At 34.0% G+C, this 11,945-nt stretch overlaps 1 protein-coding gene across 1 annotated transcript; it reads left to right on the top strand.

Annotated features, from left to right (window-relative positions):
* Nucleotides 1-5,695: 5,695 nt before the first annotated feature.
* LOC121264854 (F-box protein At5g46170-like) lies at nucleotides 5,696-8,510 on the top strand. The gene is made up of 2 exons (XM_041168166.1): nucleotides 5,696-7,340; nucleotides 8,122-8,510. The coding sequence occupies exon 1, from the start codon at nucleotides 6,150-6,152 to the stop codon at nucleotides 7,317-7,319; it is 1,170 nt and encodes a 389-aa protein (XP_041024100.1). The 5' UTR covers nucleotides 5,696-6,149; the 3' UTR covers nucleotides 7,320-7,340; nucleotides 8,122-8,510.
* The last annotated feature ends 3,435 nt before the right edge of the window (nucleotides 8,511-11,945 follow it).

Below are 11,945 nucleotides of genomic sequence, written 5' to 3'. Positions count from 1 at the left end.
ACTTAAGGTGACAAGATTGAAAAGGCCGATTTTGCAATATTCTGTATTATTTAAAAGAGTAATGTTATACACTACACTATACTGTATCATACTAAATACAATGTAACACATTTATCACTATTAAATTATAAAGAAATATGTAATAAATGATCATTTAATGGTGATAAATATGTCATATCATACTTAGTGAGATGATAGTATGGTGTATAGAATTTTCCTATTTAAAAACCTAAGAGATTATGATTTTCAGTTAACAACTTGCAGTACTTCAATGGTTTGAATTCATTGCATTAAGAAATGTTAGATTTACAAAGATATGTGACAAAATTAAATTCATAAACTAATATGATTTATTATGACATATTAGATCATCTACTTTACAGTACAAAAAAATTACAATTTAATATATCATAACAAGTCCTATTAATTTGTAAGTTTTACTTCCGTGTGAGATTTTCTTGTGAACTTATCACTTCTCAAATGCATTAGGTGCAACGTCCTATCTATCTATCACATAATGAGGGTGGATCTTTGTTAGTAGCTAGAACCTTTTCGTGAGGAAATTATGTCAATGATAGATGTGTTACTTATTATTTCTTTCGATGGCTGTTTTAATTATATATCAAGCCATCGCGCACACACACATATATAGTTAGTTATGTACATATGTAGCCTGTCAATATCAATTTTGGGTACCACAATTAATAATTAGCAGGTTCATCTGAATCATATTGATCTTTAGGAAGATTCAATTCATGTCCCCCTATTAAGGTATAAAAGTAAATAATAAAATCTACATCTTCTCATCTGCTTAAACTTTTAGACAAGTAGTGATTTCACATGGTATTATAATAGAGGTCTAGAGTTCGAACTATGACTCTACATTCTACTCATTTAATTAAATATTCCACGTGTTTGCCTACTCATTGAGGAAGAGATTGGCTCATACGTGAGGGAAAGTGTTAAAAATATAATACAAATAATAAAATCTATATTTTCCCATCAGTTTAAACTATTGGGATAAATGATGATTTCAAACACCCCCGCCCACCTCAAAAAGAAATAAAAAATAAATAAATAAAGATTAAAGGATAAAAAAAAATACAGATACTTACGTATTGCATGGCTATTAAGTCGACGGGAAATCAACATACATCTTGATAGAAATTAAAATGGTATCAATGGATTGATCATCATGTAGTTAATTAGTTAGTAATTAATTGTGACATTAAGTAATCTCACACACATGAAGCCATACCATTTTTAAGTTGTTTAATTAAATTTTATAACTAAGTAGTGCATGCAATTTATGATCATGAGCAATATACGTATGCATTGATCAATAAAATTGGGACCTTAAATGTTGTGAGTTAAGAGAAGAGAGGACCACTCCTAGTACTAGTCCCTTTTAGGACCATATGCCTCTACTTGTCTTAACTTTCTTATCCCTATATATGCACCATTCCTTTATTTTTTATTTTTATTTTTTATTTTAATCTTTTTTCCATTGTGTAGCTTAATTTCTGTTTTATATAGAAAAACTACATTATGCAAGTTGGTGCGGCGAAAGATATAAGATTTGATTTGCAAATTAAAATTTCTCTCATAAATCAAATACTACCATATTAGCAGTGTGAACTATGTATCTTCCACACTGACTTGCAAGTAGAATAACTCATATATATAAATATATATATGAGTCATGACCTTCCAATCTGAATATTTAGAAATGATTTTCTCCAAAATTTCACATGGTTCCAATTTGGTTAATTAGATGTATCGGTTATATATATCGAAAGCCATTGTTCATCAATCATTATGATTTTATGGAAGTATATATTGTTTGGCATTTAATTTGTTGAAAAAATTAAAAAAAATGGTGCATGCATGTTCCTAATTGGTCGATGGAGGATGATGAGATGAAATAAAGTTAATTATAATGTGGTGGCCCGAACTTGAAGTAGCTAGCTTATGCATGCATATATAGCTAGGTTAGAATTAAAAGCTAGCTAGCTAGCTGCTTGCATTAATATGCATCTCACCCTATGAATCGATCCCCTGGATCGAGGCTGCATGCTTTGCTTAATTGTTGTAAATTAAATGAAGTTGTCAGCCACCACAAAGTAGTCTTATTCACCTCCTAATTCATTATAGCCATGAATATCTACAAAAGTGGGTGCCACTTTAGCAAATTTATGTCAATAACCATGCTTGCATGTTGTTGTCCAGAAAATCACAAGGCATTCCATCATGTATACCCCATTCCTTTCCAAAAAGAAAAGGGACCATGCTACAAACCCTAGCTAGCTATGACCATATATATTAGCCAAAGGGACATGGGTACTTTACATATATATATATATTTATATATATATATATATATATATAAACGGACACCTTATTTATTAAGGACAATGCATGCTAGAGTTCTGCCAAGCATGTATCGTTGGACGGTCCCTAGTGTATTTGAGAATTTTTTTTCTTTGATTTTTTTAAATATTTTTTTAACATCGTTAAGAAAAAAAAAATCAGACCTTCACTAATATTTACTTTTTAATCATTAAGTAAAAATAAAATAAAATACCCAAACAGTAATTTTGAACAGTAATATTGAAGGGGTCAGGTATCATTTTCCTATTTATTAATTGTTTGTTACTTCTCGCATGATGTTTCAAAGTTTGACCTTTCGGCCTAGCACCCACTCATTCATCCCACATTTATGGCTCAACTGTATCGTGGCTGAGGCTGATCCCTTAGATCTCCTTATCCAATCATGATATGGAGTCCTGTCTCTAGAGGTGTAGTAGTATTGATCAAGTTCATGTGGTAGGGAATATGCATATAAATATGGGGTCTGAAAGCTCCATTTTTTTTCTCCTGTGATTGGATTCTATCTCTTCCAATTGGTATGGGGATATATATATATATATATATATATATATATAGATATATATACATTTTGATTCTCTTTAAATTAAGAAGTTCAAAAGCAGCTTTCGAGCTTTTATTTAGGTTCCTCATACATTGACAATTTGAGAGTGTGATAAGAAGAGATCTGGTTACCTACCCTACATCTCACTGCATGCTGTTTATGGGGAATCATTAATGTAAATTACAAGCATATTATAATTCTATATATCCAAAAGTAAATAAAAAATTATCATAGGTAGATGAAAATGGATATTTTTAGTACAAGATTAATGTGGTAATTAATTTAATTAGCTTATTTTTGTCTGTACCATCATATCAGTACGGGCATCACGGAAATATCGTATTTGTGTTCCCTTCCTTTGCATGAAAATTTGTGAACTCCTTAATCATGTACGTTGAAACCCCATTACACATGGCCACAACGTGCGGGTGTTTTCTATATATTCCCATTAATTGGTGGTTTAGAGCAGATCTAATTAATCTCTGCATAATTGCACATGACTTATCATGATATGATCTATACCCAGAAGGAATACATGAGTTTGCATATTTTTTATGGGTTCGTGGGGGAAGAATAGGATAAGGAAGTAGTGACTAAGAAAGAGAAGAAAGTAGTGTTACTGTCACAAAAATTTTTTATAAAAATAAACTTATAAATTGACATAGTTTCATATGATACGTTAGATCTATTTTATAATAAAAATATTTTTACAATCTAATGTAGTACCACGTCATGTCATATCAGTTTGTAAATTTATTTATAAATTTCTCTAAAAGAAATTATGCTAAGAAATATTTCAATACATAAAAAAAGATGATGGTCATTTAAAGAAAATAAATTAATCCCGGCATTTAGTGATGCAAAATAATTGGATCTTATTCCGTTCGATCTATCAATATTTGTATTAAAATGCACGACTAATCACCAACTAATTATTCTGTCGATCATCATTCATCAATATATCCAAAGAATTCCAGCCATGCATATACACCAATATCATCAACCCATTGATCTAATGGCGGCGATTAACTCGATTCCAATATTCCATCGTTCTGATTATTTAAGAGAGTTACACGAATCCATGAACTAGTTTATATCGTTGTAATGGGATGGATTTCGTGATTAATATTAACATATATATATATATATATATATATATATATATATATATATAACCAAAACCAGCTGGCTCGATCATTATAAACTAAGCATATTTTTTTAAAAAATGGGTTGAGAAATTAATTAAAAAATTAAGTACTGATGTTGACTCTATTAATAATATTACATATAATAACACATCCATTAATTTGATTTAAACAATAATGTGGACCCAATTAGAGGATATATACCTTTTGTGCAGTTTTCTCTTGCGAACAAGAGAAAGATATCGATCGATCGATGAGTTCCAGCTAGCAGCTTGCTGTATTTATAAATTTCATCGATGGCTTGAGTTTATAACTACATCTTTGTGAATAAGGGAGCTGCATGCATATATCAACGGCCCCTTTAAACGATTTATTAATATTAATTCTCATACTTCCAACCACCCACAAAAAAAAAGAAAAAGTGAGAAAATAAAGAAAATGAAATACCTTTTCACGGTTAAGAGTGATTTTTTTTTTTTTTTTTTGCATTGTTTGGTTATGAAAATCTTAACAAAATGTTTTTTTTAAGGTCTCGTTGGGTTACGCAGTTCAAATTAGATGAGATATTTTATTGAAAGTTAAATAAAATATTATTATAATATTATTTTTATTTTGAGATTTGAAAAAATTAAATTATTTATTATATTTTATATAAAAGTTTAAAAAAATTATAATAATTATATGAGATGAAATGAGATAATTTAATAATGTAACCAAAACAACCCTAAAATCTCAATAAATAGATGGGAAGAATTTGATGGAATCGTTTGATTCCACAATTGTGAAAACACATTGGATAAGTGCTTTGGTTATAAAAGAAATTCACAAAAATAAAATTATAAATTAATATAATTTTACGTGATCTGTTAGATCTATTTTATAATAAAAAATAATTTTACAATTTAACGTACCACATCAAACTATTCTCATTATCTAATTTTAAAACTAAAATGATCTTATTTATTTATTTATTTATTATTTTGGTGTGTAATTATCCCGAGGATCACATCATCTATATTATTGCGAAAAAAAAGGCTACCTTGGAAAGTAATAATCATATTCTAGCGAGTACTAATTTGTAATATTAATATATTGTTGGATAAGTTTATATATATGATTTAATTTTGTTTTTATGGTTACTATTGAATAAAGCCAAACTCGATCTTAGGTATTTAAAGGAAAAACTGATCTTTTCTTTTCTTTTTTTAACTTTAAAGGAAAAACTATAATCCTCCATATTTAGGAGGATGAATGAGATCTTACCATGCTCTAAGTGTGATTTGGACTTTTAATATAATTTCTACATTTTGGGTAATGTTGCCTAATAATAAATAATGACCTTTTTATATTATAATTTTGGATAATTTAAAAATAAAAAAGGGGAAATGCTTGGAATATTATCCATTTTTATGGTTATTATTCTAACATCATTTTTAACATATTATAACAATCATGTAACTACAACACATTTTCTAAAAAAAAAAAAAAAAACTACAACACAGGAAAATTTAATTTATAAAATCTTCTGTATAAATATTTTTTTATAAATATAGTATTTAATAATTAAATATAGAAAGAAACGAAGAAAGACGAAGGAGCCGAGAGAAGAAGCCAACAAAAAACTCACTCACACAGACAGCGCGCACACACACACGACACATACATACACAAACCTTTAACGCCAATAAGATCCTCTCGCTCTCTCTCTCTCTCTCTCTCTCTCTCAATACGCAGAGCCTCTCCTTTCAACAGCCCTCTCGTCTTCTTCTTTGCTCTGAGGTTCGTTCCCTCTGTTTCTTGCTCCTCCTTCATCTTTACCCTTCCAATCTCTCTCCGAATTTAAAGGTTTGGATTTTATTGCTTTATCTTCCTATCCCTCTCTGTGTGTTTTTCTCTCTGTCCTCACCTCTCTCAAATCTTAATTTCAAATCAAACCCATGCTCTATCGTCACCCAGATCTACCCTGACCCATTTTCCTCACACCCCTACCTCATCTTCTAACTAACCCTTTTTCTCTTCCTCTCTTTCTTTCGAATCAGATAGATCCGAACCCAAAGTTCACAGTATCTACCATGTCTCCGTTCTCCTCTGTTCCACCGGAAGACCTGCTCATCGACCATTTCGACCGATTACCCGACTCCCTCCTCCTCCTCGTATTCAACAAGATCGGAGATGTGAAGGCTCTCGGCCGCTGCTGCGTCGTCTCGCGTCGCTTTCACTCCCTGGTCCCCCAGGTCGAAAACGTCATCGTCCGCGTCGACTGCGTCATCTCCAACGACGATTCCTCCCCCTCCTCGTCTTCTTCCTCTCCTTCCTCCTCCGATAAATCCCGCAACCCTTTTTCCAATCTCTTCCGCTTCGTCTTCTTGGGAACGATCGTCAAACCCTACCAGTTCTTGACCCAATTCCTAGGCGGCCCCAAGAGACCGTCTTCTTCTGGTTCTTCTTCTTCTTCTTCCTCCCTGTTCCTCGCTGAGGACGGCGAGGTCGACCAAGGCGGCGTGACCCACCACTCTCCGACCCAGGTCCTCAAGAACTTCAACGAGGTTCGGTTCCTTCGCATCGAGCTTCCCGGTGGAGAATTGGGCATCGATGACGGCGTTTTGTTGAAGTGGAGGGCCGATTTCGGTTCCACTCTCGACAACTGCGTCATTCTCGGCGCGTCTTCGGTGGTCTACTCCACCAAGAGTGCGAACGACAATGGTGCAGATGGGTTTTGTGCCACTAACAATGGAGGAGGAGGGGACGATAACGGAAGCATACCCGAGTCGTTCTACACGAATGGGGGCCTCAAACTGCGAGTCGTTTGGACTATCAGCTCGCTGATCGCGGCCTCGGCGAGGCATTATTTGCTGCAGCCGATCATTTCGGAGCACAAAACTCTGGATAATCTGGTGCTGACCGATGCGGATGGACAGGGCGTGTTGTGTATGAACAGGGACCAGCTCGAGGAGCTGAGGGTGAAGCCCTTGTCGGCCTCGTCGGCATCAAAGAGGACGCAAGTGCCTGCACTTAACATGCGGCTTTGGTACGCGCCGCACTTGGAACTGCCCGGTGGAATGGTTTTGAAGGGGGCGACGCTGGTGGCGATTCGGCCTAGCGAGCAGTCGGCAGTGGCAATGGCGAGGAAGGAAGTGTCGGATGTGTCATGGGTTTCGATGGCTTTTGAGGAGCCGTACGGGACTGCGGCAAAGATGCTGGTGAAGCGGCGGACTTACTGCCTTGAGATGAACTCCTTCTGATTGAGAACAACGGGATCTAAGGTAAATGTTGCATATATTTAGTAATAGTGGACAGAATTGGGTTTCTTTTTCGCTGAAATTAAGTCATATTGATTGGTTTCGTGTAGTGTGAATTGGGTTTGAACGATCAGAAGAGAAGTTTTACCTTACACACCAGAAGGCATTCTGTAGGAAATAATCAAGAGTTTATGTTACGGAACATGTCTTGTTGATTATGTTAGGAAATAATCAGAGTTTATGGCTTTTAACTAATACTGTTTTGGCTTTGAATACTGTCTTGTTGTCAATGTAATGCATAATTTAACAATTGAGGATTCCTAAGGTTTGGGCACTCTAATTTTGTTAAGCTTCTAGTGTGGTGTGGTCATATGGAGAACTCAATGATTCAAGTAAGCTAGGTGCTTGATTGTTTATATGAGATGGAGAATCAGAAAACAGAATTGTATTGGATGTGATAAAATGATAAAATGAAAGGTGTCATAAAACATGTCAATTAATTAATTGTGACCTTGTAGAAAGAAAACTGATTATTGAATCCCTTTCACCTCATGTTGTGACGATGTAGTGCAGAAGAAAAAATCGCAAACTCCAACCCATGGTTATACGCATTCTTAATTTTTTTTTTGGGGGGAGCTTTGCTGGAGTAAATTTGCTTCAGTTTCCTTGCATTGTTTTCTGTTTTGAATTTATGTTTCTCATATCTTTCTTATTTTTATAGTTGAAAGTAGTGAATCAGCATTTGTACACGAATCATTCTTATGTGTTTTGTGCTTTTCTCTTACTTTGGATTGGGGTTTTCCAGGGAAAGCGCTATCGTTCAAGAGGTGAAAATGGAATTTACATAATTTTGGCAATCAGAGAATTAGAAGACTCAATTTTGCTTTGTGAGCATCTCAAGTTGGGTGCCAAGCCAAATCTTGCTTTGGACTGCCACAGAAACACATGCATGCAATGCTAGTCTCTCTACTGCCATGCTTGAATTGATGGTGGAAATGCATCTGCTGGTTGTTTTAAGTCAAAGGCCTAAGGCATATGCTTTTAAGACTGCACACGTGCAACTAGAATGACGTTGTAAGATCTTTCAGTTTGTAGTCATTTACTTTCTTTTAACTGTCTCTATATGTGAATATAGTAGGCTCGAATGTGGTATGCTTATCTTTATACAGAAATGTACTATCCTTTTGCTTCAAATGATCTGTGTTAAGTCACTCGTAGCTGCAGTGGTAAAAATAAAATGCATATGTGCTTCTCTGGTTCCCCTTTCAATGATAATTGCTAATGGAGGAGTTAATTGGACTACATCAACTTAGTGTAGAGTTGGGAGAGTAAATCAGGTCTTGTGTGGTGAGGTAAAGGAGGATTTAGTATGGTGTTTGTTGTCATGAAAAGGAATGATGGTCGTGTATTTCTATTCCATATTAACAATGCTGACAATTAGATCGTGTAAAAATCGTCTTTTTGGGTTATTGATGACCCCCCCCCCCCCCCCCCTTCGGCCCGCGCCGCGAAGTCGTAAAGCTTGTCTGTCTTGTATATGCATAAAATTGCTTTTCATCCTTAACAAAATCAGCAAGTTTTTAGTTCAAGCGTTTCCTGATTATGGTGTGAGATGGACCCCAATAGAACTTTTCCAAGCAAAAGTTGGGAGTTGCGTGCTTTGACGAAACCGACACTGCCTTAGATGATGTAATTGCTGGTGGGGAACTTTATAGGTGGCGAGCTTTGCTATTTATGAGTCAGCGTGTCAATACACTTGGATATTGGACTCATTATATCCATAAAAAAAAAAAAAAAAATTTAAAACATCATTCATTAGTTTGTGTGGAGGTCTTGATGTATCAAAACTTATGAATTCTCTCCAAACTCAAACTGATGGTTTTGATTTACTTACACAGCTGTATAAGTGCAGGGTGGGCTCTGCTTTTGTCTCATCTTTTTTATTTTTATTTTTATTTTTCTTATGACGTTCTTAACTAATTGACACGTTATATCCGACGGTTCATTCAACAGCATTTATTATGAGATTGGTTTTCAATAGCATTAATTCTCACACCATATTTTCGAAAAAAATATTTTTCGGTAATAATGATTGATTGGAGGTTCTCCTGAATGTATCTTCAACAACAAACAGAACAATTATTAGAGGTTTAATTTAAAAGCCAGCCTTTTGATATTTTCCAGCCTATCTCGTTAGTCCTCCTCAATAATAGCAACAATTGTGCAGTAAGAGTTCAAATTAATTTCAATGAAAGGGAGAGATGGATTTTAAGCAACAGCCACCAGCCATGCACAAGAACTTCGACTTTAGTTCCAGAAGCAACTTGTAGCAGCATAATCAAATGAGATAGAGAGATCAGATCAGATTTGGGTAGGGTGGTGGGCAATAGATAATTTTATCATATATTTTCTTAATAATATTTTGATTGTTTTATTTTAGAGTTCTGCTAGAGCCACCGAAAAAATAGTCCAAATTAGGCTATCAAATAGTCTATTTCACTTTTTTTATTTTTTTTTTATTTTTAGTTTATTTTTTTTATGTATTTTTTTAATCGTTATAAAAATTTTAAAAAAAATAAAAAATAATTACATCATTTTAAAACACTTTCTTAATTATTAAATAAAAATAAATAAAAAAAGTCATTCGGGACCAAAGCATTTCTCTTTACTTTGTCTTGTCGGAATAGCCTAGCTAGCTAGCTAATGGCATTATAGTTGACAGTGATGGGGTAACGCTGTTTCCAGGTTTTTAGCTTTTATTTATTTTTACACAGAATTTTTCATTTAATTAGTTATTCTTTTTATCGTACTTTAATAAGCTGTCCTGCTTGTGCCTTTGCTCGTTTGTGACATGAGGTTTCTTAGCTTCAAAATCCACGTGAAATGAAGCTTGGACTCAAACTGCAACTGCTCAATCATACACTGCATGCACTCCATGAAACAGTTCTTTCCAGTTTCTGCCGATACCCTATTGACTCTGGAGTCTGGACCCTGATTTTGCCCCCCGATTTCCAGTTGTTTTAAATCTATTTGTTTATGTTGATATGGAATCGGGAATAGGTAAAACGCAATTCTTATTACAATTGAAGATATGAGACCACTTTTTTAGGATTTATTCCCATAATATATGGACAAATGGAATCAGGTGAGAAGTAAACAAATGGTGTAAAAGCCCCACAGGTCTTTCCATATGCCGGCAATGGTTGTCATAAACTTGTGGAAATATAATATAATAGCAAAAGCATTTTCAGTCCCTTTCTTTTTCTCCCTTTGGTAAACAGCAAAGCATTTGCAATCAAGTTCGGGAAATATGCATTATGCACATCATTTTGCCAGATCCCTGATGATTGCTTTCCCCCCTGCTCCTACATGTTTTTCAGATTTTTCAAGGGTGTGCTTCTCTCACTTTTAAGCCCTCTTAGAGCACTAGTATTGGACTCAATAAAGTCAAATTCTAGCCAAAAAATAACTAAAGTGCAACAAAAAGCTGGCTAAATGAATAGTAATTTTAACTTCAGATGAATTCACTGGCTAAATGTACTACATTTTTATTTCCAGCGGATTCTCGTTGTTGCGGTCGTAACCGAAAATAAAATCATAAAATAAATGAAAAGTTTAAAATTAATATTTAAATAGAATAATAATAGGTTTATTGAGTTTTTTTTAAATTTGAAAAAATGAATTTTTTAGTCAAATTTTAAACAAAATTTGTTGAGGTCACCACTATTACTCTTACAAACTTAGAGATGGGAAGGTAGCTCAATGATTTAATTAGCCGAAATTTTTGGTCCTGTCATCTGTGGCAGAATTATAATTCAGCGTCTTGTGCAGGGCTGTATATCTGTGGCAGACTTCTTTTTTTTTTTTTTTTTTTTCTCTCTCTCAAAGTAATATTAAATATTGTAAATTTATATAATATGTTTATTCTTCACTAAAATTAAACCATCCAATTCCATCAAATGATTTGAGAAGATTTATGTTCCAACCCGTATATACAAGTTTCATCTTCATATTAATTACTCAAAATAAAATGCAAACTTACCTCTCATATTCTTCAGAGCAACTTGATTTTGATGAAATGTACGTTGGAAGAAAGATATCACCTAAAAAGGCAAAGGGGTTATGTTTGCTTGGTTTTGATGCAATTTTCCTGTTTTGTACGTGTTAATTAATTAACGTGAAACTTGCTTTGCACTTGCAGATGATGTAACTCCTACTCAGAATGCAAAATAATCATGCATGGCGCAGGACAAACGTACGTATCCTTAAAAGTTCCTAAAGTGGGTTATACGCATGCATTTACTTTGCCTGCAGCGAGTCTTGATTTAAATTAAATGTTACAGCTTTTTACCAAATAGGTTCGTTTTTTGTTGCTTTTTACATAAGGGATCATTGTCGACATCATGCAGAGAGTCAAGAGCTGTTCACTATAATGATTCTGTATGATTTACATGGCATGCACAGCAAATACAGATACTTTGTAGAAAGAAATTGGCTTGAAATGAAACATCGAAAGGAGGATCTAAGAATACTATTTTCCAAGTGTCGTTGGATTCCAAATTTTCCAGTCATGATGAAAAGGAAAAAAAATACCATTGACATTAAATTTGTAACAATTAATTGGATATG

This window comes from Juglans microcarpa x Juglans regia, chromosome 5D (genome assembly GCF_004785595.1).
Source record: "Juglans microcarpa x Juglans regia isolate MS1-56 chromosome 5D, Jm3101_v1.0, whole genome shotgun sequence".
Taxonomy (NCBI): domain Eukaryota; kingdom Viridiplantae; phylum Streptophyta; class Magnoliopsida; order Fagales; family Juglandaceae; genus Juglans; species Juglans microcarpa x Juglans regia.
This window is presented reverse-complemented; position numbering and strand designations above follow the sequence as displayed.

Bases quoted from the DNA above. Each gene is read 5' to 3' on its own strand.
- LOC121264854 (XM_041168166.1), top strand. From the start codon at position 6,150: ATGTCTCCGTTCTCCTCTGTTCCACCGGAAGACCTGCTCATCGACCAT.